This window comes from Centrocercus urophasianus, unplaced genomic scaffold (genome assembly GCF_019232065.1).
Source record: "Centrocercus urophasianus isolate 14NV4802_14NV808 unplaced genomic scaffold, USGS_Curo_1.0 seq_74, whole genome shotgun sequence".
NCBI lineage: Eukaryota > Metazoa > Chordata > Aves > Galliformes > Phasianidae > Centrocercus > Centrocercus urophasianus.
The window spans coordinates 661,497-678,364 of NW_024885355.1; the positions used below are offsets into that span (position 1 = coordinate 661,497).

Sequence of the window (16,868 nt, forward strand, 5' to 3'; positions counted from 1 at the left end):
TCCAAAAAGCGGAGAGGGGAAGGGGGGGGGTGGAACCACAGAGCCCTGGGCTGGAGGCAGAGCATTTCTTCCCTGCAGCGGTCATCCCCAAAGGGGGAGGCAGGGGGTGTACGACCCCTCCCGAGCTCCGCTCGTTTCCTCCCTTCTCCTCCCTCCGTGCAATGGTGGCTGCGGAGCGCTCAGAATTGCCACGGCTGCAAAGTAATCCGAGCAGCAGCTGGAAGCTGCGCACCGCCTCCCGTGCCCGGCTTCAGCGCTTCGGTTTCACACAGGGCTCCCTGTGTCCCCTCCTCTTCCCCCCTTCTTTCCCCTCCCAGCACCGAGAGAAGGGATTTTTTTTTTCTCCTTAATTCCTTTTTTTTTTTTTTTTTTTTTTGGCTGCGATCTTGAGCTATAGAGGCTCGCACAAAGGTAAGGGGAGGAAGAAAAAAATGGGGGGAAAAAGGGAAAGCAAAGCTCAGAGGATGGGTGAGGAGGGTGCAGAGGGTGCTGGAGAGATACGGGCACGGCAAAGCTCCCGCCTGGGAATTTCCCATGGCTCTGAGTGGATTAAGCTGGAGGGGAAGGTGTGCTTGGGGAGGGGGCAGGGAGAGGAAGCAGCCTTGGGTTTGTGTGGTGGTGTGGTTCTGTTGGAAAAGAAAAAAAAGAAGAGAAAAAGAAAAAAAAAGAAAAAAAAATGGAAAAAAAAAAAGAAAGAATGAAAAAGGCAAAAAGAAGGAAAGGGGGAAAAGAGAAAGAAATAAAGAAGCAAAGAAAGAAAAGGGAAAATGAAAAAGAAGGAAGAAAAAAAGGAAGGAAATAATGGGGGGAAAAAAGCAAGGATAGGAAAGAAAGGGAAAGAAAGAAATGAGAAGAGAGGGAAGAAAGAAAGGAAAAAGAAAGAAAAAGCAGCTGCTGGTTCTGACTTCTGAAGCAGGAGGTCAGAAAGCACGGGGCTCCCTTGATAACGCACACACCCTGTAAACTTTTCAGCAGCACCATGGAAACTTCTTATTAATGCTGCAGTCATTAAGAGACACAGGGGCCGGCAGATTTATTAGCGCAGCCGACCACAACACATGTCAGCCCTCCTGAAACAAAGAGCCTTGTCAGCTCTGCTCCTCTGCTTGGGATGGGTGGGAAGCCCCGGGATGGAGAGAGGGGTTTGGGTCATGGGGAAGTGGCATTGCCTCCATTAACTGGCGTTTCCCCATTGTGGTCAGCTGAGCCCTGATGCAATTTGTTGGCAGTGAAGGTATTTGGAGCCTGGGGAGGTACGTGTTTGGACGAGATGATCTTAAAGGTCTTCTCTAGCCTTAATGATTCTATCATTAGTTGGATGGGGTAATCTTAGGGGGTCTTCTCCAGCCTTAATGAGTCTGTGCTCTGTGGTTAGTTGGATGGGATTATCTTAGAGGTCTTCTCCATCCTTAACAATTCTATGATTAGTTGGATAGGATTGTCTTAGAGGTTTTCTCCATCCTTAATGATTCTATGGTCGGATGGGATTGTTTTAGGGGTCTTCTCCATCCTTAACGAGTCTATGATTGGTTGGACAGGGTGATCTTAGAGGTCTTCTCCAACCTTAAGGGTTCTATGATTGGTTGACTGAGATGATCTTAGAGGTCTTTTCCAACCTGAGTGGCTTTATGATTCTGTGAGCTGAGCTGTTGGTGTTGGTCGCGGCAGCTCCGAGACAGAGGATTTCCCCGGGTGCCTGCCATGATAAATCAGCTGCCGTCAGCCTGAATGAGAGCATTCACTGAAGTTACAGTAGGAAACTTGTCTCTCGTGGACACTGTGCCATTGCTCTGCAGAAAGCAGCCGGTGCCCATTGCCGGCATTGCGCTGAAATATCGCATTGATCGCCACTGCCGCGCTCGTCCGGAGGCACGCGGGGTTTGATTGCAGTGCTGTGTGAGCACGGGTGGTGCAGAAAGGGAAGCTTAGAGAGATGCCGTGGCAATGCTCTAAGGGTACATCCCCGGGAGGATTGACAGCGTTAAACTTGGCTGGCTGCTTCGGGCAGCCCCGCGGTGCCAAAGCAAAGCGAGTCGGCAGCCAACGTCACTCTGCACTGGGGCAGAGCATGGCAGCTCTCGGTCACTTTATAACCCCTGGGAGGCAGTGCCAGCCCTGGGAGGCCGTGGAACGGGAGGTGCTTGCTCACACGTGGGATATAAGCAGCGCTGAGCAGTGTCAGTTCTCCCTCCCCGGTGCAGAGGCAGCGGGTGCACAGGGTGGGTGCTGCTGGAGACGCAAGGCGGTGAATGAATGCGAGTAGCTTGCATGCAGGGAGCGATTGCAAAGTGCCTGGAGGGAGGAAGGATGTGACATCCCAGGGGAGCGTGATTTCTGATAGCAAAGTACAGCAGGGAAGACTGCAAGATTCGAGCGAGGGGGTGTGCTTCATCCTTATTTTTTCAGACTGAGTGCAGGGAAATATAACAGCATTGAAAGGATGGGAGCAGAAAGCTGCGAAACAAACAAAACATATCAAATCAATTAATTTTTTTTTTCTTTTTGGGGGGGTGTAGGAAGAAGCATCCAGCACTCACCCAGCGCTGCAGTGACAGCAGTGTGTGCCATCCACCCCAGTGTGAGACGGAGCCAACAGAAGGAGGTGAGGCACTGTGAGGCACTGCCTTCCTGAGGTTCAGACTTTTCCCTCCATCCCTAACTGCTTTTTTTCCTCTTTCACTCTATTCTCCCTCCTCCCTCTTTCCCCAAGCAGAAGCTGAAGGGGAGGGGGGATATAAGACAAGAGGCATGCTTGTCCACAGCCCTCCCGACCCCATCGCACCGATATAGTGGGGCTGGAGCAGGCAGCAACCACAGCACTCACAGCCTGGAACGGCTTCAAAAGAAACTTCCGAGCAGTGAGATGTTGGGGGCCGGGAGGAGATAAAGGCTGGCTCGAGCAAGCCCTTTCTTGTATGAAAACTTGGCACCTGGACCCAGCGAGACGAATGTATGGCAGGCTCCACGCCATTCATTCTTGGCTGAGGAAGCCTTGGGATTTTTGTTTCTATTGCAATTTTTTTTTTTTTTTTAATTTCCTGGAAGCTGCTGCCGTTGCTTCTCAGAGGATTCAAGATGCTCAGCAGGGAGGGGGGGGAGGAAATGCATTCCCTGAGAATCTCAAAGACTGCAGGGGATTATCCCAACCTGGCTGCCGCAGCACGGGACATTCCTGAGTTGTATTAACCAGGCTCCAAACGGAGCGGTGGCAAGCTGGAAAAAAGCACTTTATCATGCCTGCAGAGGGCCATGTGCTGTGTGTAACAGCTGAGTGCTGGCATCTGTGGGGCTTCTTTTCCTTCCCCTTCCCCCCCCTTGTGATTCTTTTTTGCTGTCTGTGATGCTGACTTCTTGCCTTCCTCTGCTCCATGCCTGGCTGTGATGTGAGGGGAGAGGGGAACAGACCCATCTTTAAGGGGGGAGGAAAAGTGCAGCTGGAGAAAATGTGATTCCCTCTACTGGGACCAAAGTGTGAGTTCTCTTGAGCCAGGAGACAGCGTGTGGCTTGGATATTAAGGGCTCTGTTTCCTCCCCATCAGGGCTACTGATGATTCTTGAGGTTTTTTTTCTGAGGTATGCAGAGGGGGAAAAGAAATAAGGCTTTTTATTTGACTTTGAATGTGAGATCACCAGGAAAAATTCAGACTTAGAGGCAAAGCCCTGCTAGGGTGGATGGGCCTGCAGCGTAATTCCTTACACCCATCATGTCTGAAACTCTCCTATTGGGACAAAATGCATACATAGCCCCAGTCACCTCTGAGCAGGGGCATCTGCAGCTAGATCAATGGCTCATGGGATTGCATAACCATGGAGCAGCTCTGAACATGGCTCACGCTCTGGGGGAGCGTTGCTGTTCTGAACTGTCCCCAGATATCTCCCTGGGATGTCTCTATCTCTGGTGTCTGCCACACAGTGCATGGCAGCCCCCACCTGCTTTGGAGGATAAAATGGAGCAAGGAGCCAACACCATGCTGGCCATAGAATAACAGAATTATTAAGGCCATAAAAGACAACTAAAATCATCTACTCCAACCATCAACCCGTCACCCATGCCCACTAAACTATGGCCGACCATACAGGGGCAAAAGTATGGGGCTGTTGCAACTTGAAAATTCTGGGTCTGGGTCAGCTGTTGAGCAAAATTGAATCAGATTAGGCTGGGATTTGGTTTAATGCAGGGTTAAATGCTAATTGGTAGTGGTTTTGTGCGTCCTGGTTGACAGGTCACGTCTGACAGGACAAAAATGTCAGCACACTGGTGTTGGACAGGAACTTTCCCACGGGCTGAGAGCAGAGGAATTTCATCTTGAGTGGTGGATTTGAGGCTTGTGGTGATAACTCCTAGTTCACCTCTCAGTCTTGGGACCAACCACTGTCACCCTTCTCTGCCAAACACCATCCAAGGGGAACTAGAAGAAGAGAGATTTAGGTTCGATAGGAGGAAATTTCTTGCTCAGAGAATGGTGAGGCTCTAGCACAGGTTGCCAGAGAAGCTGTGGGTGCCCCATCTCTGGAGGCATTTAAGTCCAGTTTGGATGGGGCTTTGGGCACCTGGTCTATGGGAGGTGTCCCTGCCTATGGCAGGGTTTGGTACTGGATGGACTTTGAGGTCAACCCAAACTCCTTCAACCCAAACTGTTCTGTGATTCTATGATCACTAAGGAAGTCAAGGAACATCTAGGGTAGGAACCACAATGGGGACAGTGCCCTGCTGGTACAGCCTTTGTTAGCCTTACCCAGAACTCTCTTTCCCCTCCCAAGTCCCTTCCCAAATCTTGTAAGGCACAGCAAATATCTCAAGTGCTTCGCTGGGGTGGAGGCAGCCCCTGAAGCTCCCAGTGATGCTCTGCTGGGCAGCCCCCATGCTGAGCATCCCATTGTTCACAGTGGTCACGCTGCAAGAATTATTAGCACTGGGGAATGCCGGGAGGGGAAGGAGCCTGGAGCTTCCAGCTGTGCTGTTTGCAAAAATGACTGCCAGGATTGTATTTATTACCTCCTCGGTGGAGGGTCTGCAGCTGCACACTGACAGCCCCAGGCAGAAAAGAAGCCTGGAGATTATTGTTCGGGGGGGTGGCCCCCGAAGGGAAGCCACAAAAACAAATAAAAAGCCTACAAAGAAGCTCTGAGCCAGGGCAGCACCATGGGACACCCAGTGTAACTCTGCCTCCCTGATTTGGCCTTCCTTATCAGCATCCTAAAAGGGAGGGCTGTGAGAAGGGACTTTGGGATTTGCTGCCTTTCAGAGAGCTAAAGCATGGGATCCTCTTAAAATCTGAACTGGTGGCTCTGCCCCTGCATTCTACTGGGGTAGATTTTTTTTCCCTGGGATTTCTGTGTCATTTTGGCAGGGCACAAGGGACTGAGATGTGCTGTTGGAGGAAAGCTTGCATTTGGACAGCCGACTTGTAACTTCAAAGATAAAGAGAAGGAAAACTTTCTTAGGTACAGGGTACAGGATGAGCTACTCGTGTCTTACCAAGAAGCAGAGGTATCACCCTGGGAGATCTCACCTTCCAGCACTATCCCTCCCCTCCCACCCATTTGGCTCATCCCTTCCAGAGGAGCCCATCCACATCCATCTCGCTCCATCCATCCAGCTCATTCCTTCCAGAGGGGCCCATCCATGTCCTTCTCATCCACTCAGTTCATCCCCTCCAGAGGAATTTGTCCATATCCATCCCTCTTCCATCCATTCAGTTCATTCCTTCCAGAGAAGCCCATCCATGCCTGTCTCCTTTCCATCCACCCAGCTCATCTCTTTCAGAACAATCCATCCATGTCCATCGCAATCCTTCTGCAACTATCACACCAGGATTGTTGAAACAAACCATGTCAGGGCTGCATGATATGCCCAGAAACTCTAGAAACAGTAAAAAGCAAGAAGTGTAGGAGGCTTCCTCTCTCCGTGCTGCACATCTTGATGTTTCTCACTGGTTTGACACATGGTGTTTATCCCACAGTGCATTCCTCTTGGATTATATGTCTCTGGGAGTTGAGTGGGTGAAGCATGGACTCAGGTATGGGGCAGCATCATAAGGTCTGAGGGTATAGAAACTTGCTGGGATTGTTTTAGCTTTCAATGATTAGCTAGCAAAAAAAAAATAAATAAATAAATTAAACTTTGTGTTTAGTGTGAAATACATTTAAAAGGTGTTTTACACTTTAAAAATTCACATCAGCTTGGTTTATTTCGTCTGACATCCTGACAGAGAGGAGGGGAAAGCACCCTCAGCCCCATGTTGCATACAAAGCAGTGATCTGTCACTTTGAACTTGGTGTTTTGCAAAGTGGATGCAGCGCTGGAGGACTTAATGCTGCTGGGTTACTGATGTGATTTGGGCAAAGTTCTGCTGGTGGCTCCACTTGGCCCCTCTATGGCAGAATGTATCAAAGCTGCTGTAAACCTTGGTGCAAACCTACCCAGCTCCCATTGCTGGGAGATGCTATGCCAAATGGCTGCTCTGTCTGCTTGGTTGTGCCAAAATAGCTTCTCTCATTTTGGTGTGATCACAGGGGTGATGCTGGAGCTCGAGAAGACCCTGAGCTCCTACATTCCTCTTGGTCATTTGCTTTGATCGTGTTGGGATTCAGTTCTGATGGTGCTGCTCCCAGTTTCCATGTCCCACACTGAAAATGCACCCAAAGCCACGTGGACCTGGTTTCGGTGTTGGGCTGACATGGTGGTTGGACCAGATGATCTCAGGGGCCTTTTCCAACTTTGATGATTCTGTGATTTTATGTTGTGGTCAGGAGGTGATGGAGATGCTCTTGCATTAGAACTGCCTCCTCCCAGCACAAGCAGAGCTCTGCATGAGACTGATGAGCAAAATCAATTTCAGAAGCCACAGGAGACCCTTTCCCCCCATGCAAGAAACAGTTACAACCCGAAAGCTGCAACCAGCCCTATTTAGGCAGTGGATGGAACTCAGCTGGAACTTGCCCTATGGGCTGGCAAACCTGCCCACACAGGTTTCCTTTTGTTTGAGCCAAAAATACCCCCTACACACCTTGATTTCCTCCTGGGACAGTGCTAGGGGGATTGCATAAGTGGAATAAACTGTTAGTTGTTTAAGCACTCAGATGATAAATCACCCTTGGCTTCTTGCTAAGCAGATGGGATTTGTGACATGAACAGTTGGAGCAAAGATTATTTTAAAAGGGCTCTCAATTTCTTTTGTAAAGAAAGGATTATTATTTAACTTAAAAAAGAAATACTGAAGGGACTGCTCAAGCAGAGCAAGGGATATCATTTAACCCAACGGTGACAAACCCATGATGTGATGCTGCTGTAGGGGTTGGACGTGCTGGGCTCCCTGTTGGCCATTTCCATGTGTCTTCTTTGCAGCCTGGTGGGGTGAAGGGCTGCCTGGTTTTGTTTTGGGATTGTGAAACACTTCTGATGCTTACGGCTTGTCTGGCTTTGCTCTTGCTAATCTTATCTGTCTCATCCCCTGCAACATCTACGAAAATCACCACGAAGGACAGGGAGCAGTCCCAGGTGCTGGTTAATCGTTGCTTTTTGGCTCAGCAGTTTCTTCATGTCTGTAGCTGATAAAAGCAAATGGAAATTATGGAGCTTTGGGGAAAAGTGAGGAGCAGTGTGTTGTTTTTCTAGCTGTTCCACATCCCAAATTCCCCACTTTTTGGTGAGATTCAAGCCTTGCAATGATAGCCTTGATAGTGTGGTTATTTTCACCCCCAGTTTGGTGTCTATTGCATGTAATTCTCACATAACCTGCTAATGAGGATTCCCAATACCACTCAGGTAATTACTTGCTAATGATTCCCCTTCGGTTGTGAAGTTCCTGACCCAATGCAAAAGAGGTGGTTTCACATCCATTATTAGAAATCATCAAAGTAAAAAGGAATTCAGAGACTTCTGGCCCTGCATTTAATTCTGACTTTCTGAAGTGACCAGAAAGATGGAGGAAAAAGCATTCATCACCCTTAGGATGACTTCAGTCTCTCTTCACACTGTGGAGACATAAGGGCCAATGATGCCATCTCGGTGCCCCCAGCCCAGCACCGGGGTTGGAAAAATAGGGAGAAGATGGGGCTGCACACCCCTTTCTTCTTTTCTTATTTTTGGCATGGCTCTGCTATGTAAGCAGCTTTGCACTCCACATTAATAAACCACCTCTGGTAATTTATCATTCAAAGGTGGCTAGAGGGGCAGCTCCTGATGGAGCGAGCCATTAAATCAAATTGGATTAGGACATGCCAAGAAACAAAACCTCATCCTTCTGTCACCAGCACCTATGGAAACTCCAATAAACTCCCCCAGAGCTATCCATTGGAATTTAGGAACAAACCTAACCAACAGGTACTTTGGTTCTCATTAAGTCTCCCTACACCCAAACACTGAGTGCAAAACCAACACCGTAAACTAGCTAATGAAATAAGATAGAGCCAGTTCTGGAAACCTTGCTCCTATTTGCACCAAAAATCATTGAATTATGGAAGCGTTGAGGTTGGAAAAGACAACAGATCATCTAGTCCAGCCATCAACTCCTCCATAAGGAAGCACTAGTTTGTTTCATAAGCTTTATAGAGAGGACTAAATATATCTGTTTTATTCACATGGGGATCCCTTCTTTAGCAAAGAGCAAAAGCCAGAATGACCTTTACTTTCAACGGATTCATTAAAAAAAACCCAAAACATTTCTCAGCAGCAATTTCTTTATCACAGGAGGAGTGTGTGTCTGTGAGTCAAGGGTTAATGGTCTCTGTAGTCTGGTTTGAACCAGTTTTGTCTGCTCACTGTGATGTTTGGGATCCAACTGTGTTTGCAGCTGTGGCGTCATTTGGTCTCAGTGTGCCAGAGTCCACACTGGAGATCCGCAGCTGTTGCTGGTGCAGAGACCTACCTGATGATCACTCCTGTTTTACGTAATGAATAAGGAAAATGTTTTTTTTTTAAAAAAAAAAGTCCATCCCAGTTGCATCTCAGAGCCTCCCAGGTATTTAGAGCCTTCCCTCCCCTTCCCTTCCCTCCCCTTCCCATCCTTGTCTACAGGATTTATGGCCTCTATCAAAACTTTCTATGTTTTTCCAATAGCCTTTCCTTTTCCCTGCCCTAGTTAGTGAAGGCAGCCAAATGGGCCTTGCTATGAACACTTTGCCTTTTGTTCACTTGTTTGCTATAGAATACTATAGAATCGCAGTGTCATTAAGGTTGGAAAAGACCTCTCAGATCATCTAGTCCAACCATCAGCCCATCCCCACCATTCCCACTAACCCATGTCCCTCAGTGCCACATCTCCGTGGTTCTTGAGCACCTCTAGGGGCAATAACTGCCACCGCTTCCCTAAAGTTTAAGCAGAAAATTGACAGCAAATCTGTAAACTACCCAATCTGTCCACCATGCTTTGGACACATAGGAATTCACGTCATGCCTGATCTGTTTGTGAGCTACTGTTGAGAAGTCCTGTCCTCCCCACTCCTGTAATCCTGGCTGCTGCGTATAACTTAGGTTTGGAGGATGCAGGCAGGGATGGGGTGGGAAGTAGAACCTCAGGGATCATTCCACTCCACATTGGTCAAGGAAAAGATGAAGTGTCTCCAAGTTTAGTCCTTAGCAGATTTCACCCCCTTCATCTCATTCCCAACGAGGGGATGAGACCTTGATCAATAGGCTTCTGTCCAAGGTGGAATGTGACAGCAGTTCCCACCTGGGTAAAAAGGAGTTTTTTTGGGATGAGTTTGGACTGGATGTTAGGAAGAATTTCTTCATGAGAAGTCAGGTCAGGCATTATAATGGGCTGCCTAGGAAGGTGGTGAAATATCCATCCTTGGAGGTATTTGAGAAATATGCATGTGGTGCATAGGGACTTGGTTTAGTGGTGGTCTTGGTGGTGATTGGTTAATGGGTTAGATGATATTATGGTTCTTTTCCAACATAAATGACTCTATGATTCTATGAGGTGACAGTCTCAGCTGTGGATCACTGGACAAGTGAGAAGAGTCTTGAAGAAAACACAGAAGGAGGAAAGCAAGCGCAGTGAGAAGTGTGAATTTGCAGCAACACCACAGCAGGGCTTTCCTCTAAACCACTCCCCCAGATTGGTTTTCCTTTGTGATCTGGTTTTAAAATCAATGAGAATTTTAAGGTTTTTTTGGCAGGGAAATTTCAAAGTGAGGTTCTTGCTAAGGGACGGTGCAGGAGATGAGCAGATCTGCAGATGTGGAGAGCTGGGATTTGGGGCAGAAGGCTGACACCCTGCAGGGAGCTTGTTCTGACCTTGGCTCCATTACCCACCACTGAATCTCCTTGGGGAGTGGGGTTGACTCAGGATATTCACCATGCAGAAAGGACAAGATAGATATAAAGAGCCCTGGGGAGTGATTCTTCATCCCAAGGAGATCCTGGGAGCTCTCAGGATGCAAAAATATTCTCACAGCACAACACCCATAGAAATGAAGATGTCCTTGAAGAGAATAGGAAAAAAACAGCCTGAGGGTTGGTCGCTTTCTCCTGGTGGCTTTCCTCCACATCCTCAGTGACTGTCCGAGGAAATGGGCCTCAGGGCTCCTGGCATTGCCTCCGGGTGAATGTCCCCAGTGTTGCAGGAGGATAACTCATCTCCCTTTCACGAGGGGATACCTTGGCCTCCTGCCTTTATCAACAGAGCAGCTGGTAGGCAGCCATCCAAAGGCAATTGGATGTGGTTTCAAATACACGCTGTACGCAGATGAACTGTAAATGCCTGTGGCATGTTTCCTTCCCCATTTCAAAGAGCTGGATCGATTGCTCCATGCAGCAATAAAGCATGCCCATACCTGACTAAGCTCTTTGCTGATTATCTGGCAATATACACTTTTTCTTGGACTAGAAGATGACCAGCACCTTTATGTCTGCTGTTTTTTGTCACAGCTATTGGCCAAGTGGCTTGTTAGTCTATGAATGCTTCATGTTGCTCCATAAGGGAGTTTTTAACTGATAGTAATGGATTGCATCTCACCAGTCTCATACTGGTGTCTTTGGAGCTTCTGGGGTCTGATCCAGTGCCCTCAGAGACAATGAATGTGATGCTAGCAGCAACCAAACTGGGGTTTCAAAGGAGTAGTTAAGAGGCACTGTCCAGATTGAGATATCAAGTGGGAATAACTAATTAATGGCATCTGAGAGAAGAGATGCCAATAGTATCGTAAGAAAAGAGATAAAAAAAGAGATACCACTAAGCTTCTCACCACTGATAGTGGGGTAACACTAAGGCAGATGCTTCTCTGTAGATGAAACATTTAACATTAAGGTTTTTTAGTTCCCAATGATGAATGATTGCAAAAGGGAGCAATGGTCTGCATGCACAGACTCAGAGTGGGGGTTGACATCAATGTAATTAAGAAAGAGTTACCTGGAAATGTATCTGCAGGAGTATCCACTGCATCCCATCTGCTCACACATGTTTTCTCTCAAGAAACACTTAAGATGGGCTCATCTTACTGGTTTTCTGTTGTTTCTACAGAATAATGTACCCCGGAGGATTGCAAGTTGGCCTTTAGCAACGCTTTGGTTGCAAGCATTTTGGCCAGAGTCCCAAATCCTTCTCTCTGGTCACAGGAGATATGGGAGTCACTCCCAGACAAGTCATATCAATGATCAGGACAATATTTTGGCCAGGCATTTTCCCCTTTGCACTTCTTTTGCACACTGTAAGGCACATGCAGCCATCACCCAAGACTTCAGCTGGAACAAAGGTGGACAGCCCTCTCTGCGGACCTGCAGGATCACTTACATGCTCCTATTTACCCTCCCCATAGATGCAGAGCAAAAGCTTTTTTGGCTGGCTTTGGAAGTCCCGCAGCTGCGGGGTTGTGCAGACTTGCTGCCAGAATGTGATCAGAAAAGGGTCAGCAGATGTGGGAGGTGCAGATCAGCTCTCTTCCTCCTCTGGCTGCAATGACGGAGGGAGATAAATGTCTCAGATGATGGAAGTTCAAAATCAGAGGGGAGGAGAGATCTCGCTTGCCAGCATCGTTAATCAGAGAGAATACTTAATTAGCAAAGACTCCAGAGTCTGTGTGTGTGAAATAAATTGGCTCTCTCCAGTCAGTGCCTTTGAGAGAGGCTGGGCCCACCACAACACATTCTGGGGTAGATCAGGCTGTCCTTTGTTCTCATGGTAGGCGAGGAGCCAAATGGCCATTCTGCCTGCCACCACCCAGAAGAGATTGGCTTGAAGCACATGACGTTAAGCAATGAGTCTGTCTGCTGAAACACGTCTAGATTTGTGTCTGAAGTCAAAGTAAGGGAGACATGCAGTCCAATGGCAATGGGCAGCCTTCTAGCAGTTCACAGAATCATAGAATATTCCAAGTTGGAAGAGACCCATAAGGATCATCCAGTCCAGCTCCTGGTCATCAAGTCCAGCTCTTGGAAGTTGGACTCCTGGACATCTTGCAAGATTCCTACTGGGGATTGTAGCATGAGAAATATGGTGTTTAGGACATCCTTGCTATTTACTTATAGTTAGTTAATACTTTAACAGAATGCTTAATCTATCCCTTTGGAAAGACAGGAAGAATGCGTAGCTCAAACTGTTGCACACCTTCAGTAAAATAAGACAATTAAATTGAATTTTTGTCATCTTGTTTTCCAGGTCAACGATGCAGTTCTTAGCCTGGTTCAACTTGCTGCTTCTCCTTCCGTGTTTCAGTGCCACCAAAACCTGCTTCCCTGGCTGCCACTGTGAAGTGGAAAGCTTTGGTCTCTTTGACAGCTTTAGCCTGACCAAGGTGGACTGCAGCGGAATAGGCTCACACATTGTTCCTGTCCCAATCCCTCTGGATACCTCCTACTTGGATCTGTCCTCAAACAAACTGGAAACAATCAATGAATCAATGCTAACTGGCCCTGGATACACCACCCTGGTGAGCCTCGACCTGAGCTATAATAATATCGCCAAGATTTCCTCCACAACTTTCTCCAGGCTTCGCTACCTGGAGTCTTTGGATCTGAGTCATAACTCTCTGGAAGTCCTTCCAGAGGACTGCTTCTCCAGTTCTCCTTTGGGTGACATAGATTTGAGCAATAACAAGCTTTTGGATATAGCGATGGACGTTTTTGCTTCAAAGGGTCAAGGAAAACCCTTGAATGTGGATCTATCCAATAACATGCTCAGCAAAATTACAAGGAACCATGAAAAGAGCGTCCCCAACATCCAGAACTTAAATCTTTCTGGAAACAGACTAACAACTGTGCCAAACCTCCAAGGCATTCCTCTTCGATACTTAAATCTTGATGGCAATCCACTAGCCAAGACTGAGAAAGGAGACTTCAAGGGGCTGAAAGGTTTGATTCATTTATCCCTCAGCGGCCTCCATAACTTTAGAGAGTTATCTCCTTACAGTTTCAAGGAATTACCAGCCCTCCAAGTTCTGGATTTATCCAACAATCCCAACCTGAGGTCATTGACTGCTGAAGTTATCTTTGGCCTGAGCTCTATACAAGAGCTCAACCTCTCTGGGACCGGCGTGTCCTCCTTGCCAAAGACTGTGCTGAAATACCTACCTTCCCTCAAAAGCATCACCCTGAGGAAGAACATCCAGTGTTTTAAGACCATCAAAGAAGGACAGTACCACCGACAAATTGGGCTGACCAAAAAAGAGGTCCTCAGCTGCCACGACAGCCATGGGGCCGTAGCAGCAGCGCCTTACGTTTTGTGATGAAAGAGAGAAATGGGGAAAGTTGGAGTGGGAGGGTGGGGGGGGCTGTGGGGTTTGCACAGGTGTTGGACTGAGCTGGCTTGCAGTGTGCCTTTTGTAAAGCTGTCAATAATTTATATATTTGTATATGCCAATACTTGATTGATTGTGGGTTTTATACACTTGCAAATCCTCACTTGCAGGCCCCAGATTCTACCCGGCGTGTTTGGGGCTGCATAGCTCAAGAACAGTGCTGATGGACACTGAGGACCAAGCTGAGGCTTGGGGCAGAAGAGCTGCTGTGATGCAAAACTCCACGCCCCAGACCGGTCTGCAGGTGCAAAGATACACCTCTCCAAAGTGCATCCCAAAACTTGCCAACTCCATAGCTGTTGGCTTCCAAACCCATTCTTCATCCCTGTTTTTAATTATTATTCCCCAAGAAGTGCCTTCTGGATGTTGCCTTCATTAGCAGCACCCTGTTCCTTGTCATGCACTTTCAGTCTGAAGAAACATTTCCAGACAAACCTGAACACAGCATGCTCCTAATGTGCTGGTTTTTACATGATATTTGCATTGATGTGCAGTGAACACTGAGTTAAGTAGAGAGTTTTCCACTCTTTTCTCCCTGTTTTCCCCACCTTGATTCTTTGTATGTCAGATTACTTTAGGTCTAGCCTTGGCAACCTCCCATCTGTATGACATTAGTGAGGCATTGATACATTGCAAAGGAGGAGAAGCATCTCACCCAGGAACCAGCTTCCATCAAGCAAATTGAGTGAGAGACCACATAGCCAAGCTTTAAATGAGAAAACAATTCCCTCCTTCCTTTCTGGGTAAACTTGGAAGAAAACATTGACAGTGGTTTTTATCTCAATGACCTCAACCAGCCAAGCAAGCTGTTTCCAGGCTGATGTTCCCCAGCTGAACTCAACATCTGCAGCTCAGCTGGGATTGTGTGAGGCAACTTCCAAAACGTGCCAGGGGAAGAATTAGCACTGACGCCTGCAACCCTGGAGCAGTCTGCCTATCATGAGAAGGATCTTGAGGTATATTTTCATTCCAGTTCTGTGGCTTTTCTTTCTCTCACGTGGCTACCTGGCTACCAGCTGAGATCTGATGAAAAGCTTTGTCCTTGGAGCTTTATGCATTTTTCCTCTACTCTGAAATGCTGGCAAAGCAAAGGGGAGCTTGCCTCATCCCACTTCTTCTCCAGGTCAGGGGAAAGGGAGCAAAGGCAGCACAGTGCTTTACATGTAGCCTTCATCCTGATCATAGGAGCTCTGCCAATGGAGATATCCATCCCAAATCTGCCACTTTGTCCTGGGATGGGAGGGTATGTTGCAGATGGTGATCCTGCACAGATCTGCCCATGGCTTGTTCTTCACACCCAGCCTTGCGTCAGAGTAACCTTAAAGTTTCTGAAACAGGTTGAGGGAATCATAGAATCACAGAAAATCCTGAGTTGGAAGGGACCTATAGGGATCATCAAGTCTGACCCCTGGCCTCACACAGTATCACCCAAAAAGAGGACCATACAACTGAGAGCGTTGTTCATACACTTCTTGAACTATGGCAAGCTTGGTGCTGTGACCACTTCCCTGGGGAAGCCTTCTGCAGTCCCCAACCAACCTCTCAGCCTTTTCCTGATATCCAACCTGAACCTCCCCCAAAAGGAGGAAGTCCATGCAAAGATGATGGAGACCCAGTCCACAGCCCTCCTTGGGAGTGTTGGGAGGAGCTCAAACTTCATCTTCACACCCCCAAAGGCCTCCACAAATGGAAAGCACATTGCCCAAAGCATTTCTTTCCAGCGATGGTAGAAACCTGCTGAGCCCGTAAAAGCCAGCCACTGCAAGGGGGCTCACCCTAGATTCAACGTCTTACTTTGGATATTTCAATCCCTCTCACATGCTTACACCCATCTCCTTTTTGATGGTTTGATGGCAGACCATAAGGTAGGATTTTAACCCTTTTCATCAGTGTTGGGGACTTTGCCCCTCTGTTGAGCCTTCGAAAGGTTCGACCTGCCTTCACATTCATGAGAAACACAGTAGTTTTCTTAAAAAGGCAATGGGAATGCCTGCAGGCAGACAGAGATCTGGAAGAGAGCAGCAGCCAGGTGCAGTTTGGAAGAAAAGAGGTGGTTTTTAGTAGATGTTGCCTTTTTAAGAGAATTTTCTGCTGGCAGAAAAAAAAAAAATGTAATTAAAAAAAAAAATTGTTTAATGTTGTAAGTCTGTACGTAGATGCAAGGTTACGGGGATCGTATACTGTTAGATTCTCCAGCTTTGCACCACTGTGGTAAATTTAAAACCCAATGTGACAATCCAGTTGAAGACTGCAATATTTCCTGGTGTAATCTCACGCTAGCTGCTAGCTGAACAAGTCTTAGCAAAGGCTGGCAAATACCATCGCTGTATTAGTTTGTTTTTTTACAGAACCTCGGCAACATTGTAAGGCTTTGTGATTACTCACAATATAATAAAGTGATTTGGAGGTGAACAACTGTGGATTTATTGTCTTAGTGATGGCAGGGTGGTAATTGGTTTAAGTCCAAAGTACAATGTGATGTGTTGTTGCCATTCCTCTGTAGCTTCTTCCCTTGCCCTGCGCAGCCCTACAAGAACTGTGAGTGTTGCATCTCCAAACTGCTGTGCTTGTCTCATTGGGCTCCTCATTAGTGCAAAGATTAAAAAGCTTCACAAGGTCCAGGTAAGCTGACTGGAAGGAAGTAATAGACGTTTGACAGTGTCCAGAATTGATGCAAGAACATCTGCAAATGCTATGGGATGTGCTCCAAACTTTGATAGAGGAAGTGGGAAGGTCTTAGTGGATTTAGGGAATGGTCTGCTAGTGAGGAGCTGAGTTGGAAGGCTGGCTTTGCAGAAAGGGTGATGTGGGGAGACCCACAAGCTGTCTACCCTGTCCTCCAGGACTGGCAACCATGGGGGACATATCTCCAGGAAAGGTCTGTTCTGGCTCCCAGAGCTGTTTAGAACTGTAGGGGAAGGCCAAGACCAACATATAGAGATAGTTGGACTTGACAGTCCTTGTTGGTCTCTTTCAACTCAAGATCTTCCATGATTCTACGATACCATGCCTGCTTCTTTTGTGCCCACCATGACACGGTCTCTGCCCATCAGGCTCCACCACAGTTTTCCTTCTGCGTCTCCTTCTGGATCAAGGAATCATAGAATCATTAAAGCTGGAAAAGATCA

General features: G+C 47.4%; 1 protein-coding gene across 2 annotated transcripts; it reads left to right on the forward strand.

Moving 5' to 3' along the window:
• The first annotated feature begins 391 nt into the window (after nt 1-391).
• TSKU (tsukushi, small leucine rich proteoglycan) lies at nt 392-16,152 on the forward strand. 2 transcript variants are annotated; one of them, XM_042838195.1, is made up of 3 exons: nt 392-411; nt 2,517-2,602; nt 12,603-16,152. In XM_042838195.1, the coding sequence occupies exon 3, from the start codon at nt 12,610-12,612 to the stop codon at nt 13,666-13,668; it is 1,059 nt and encodes a 352-aa protein (XP_042694129.1). In that variant the 5' UTR covers nt 392-411; nt 2,517-2,602; nt 12,603-12,609; the 3' UTR covers nt 13,669-16,152. The 2 variants fall into 2 exon arrangements, with proteins under 2 accessions (XP_042694129.1, XP_042694128.1); XM_042838194.1 differs by lacking the exon at nt 392-411 and adding an exon at nt 2,109-2,219.
• The last annotated feature ends 716 nt before the right edge of the window (nt 16,153-16,868 follow it).

Excerpts from the sequence above, each read along its gene's own strand:
- TSKU (XM_042838195.1), top strand. The coding sequence starts at position 12,610 with ATGCAGTTCTTAGCCTGGTTCAACTTGCTGCTTCTCCTTCCGTGTTTC.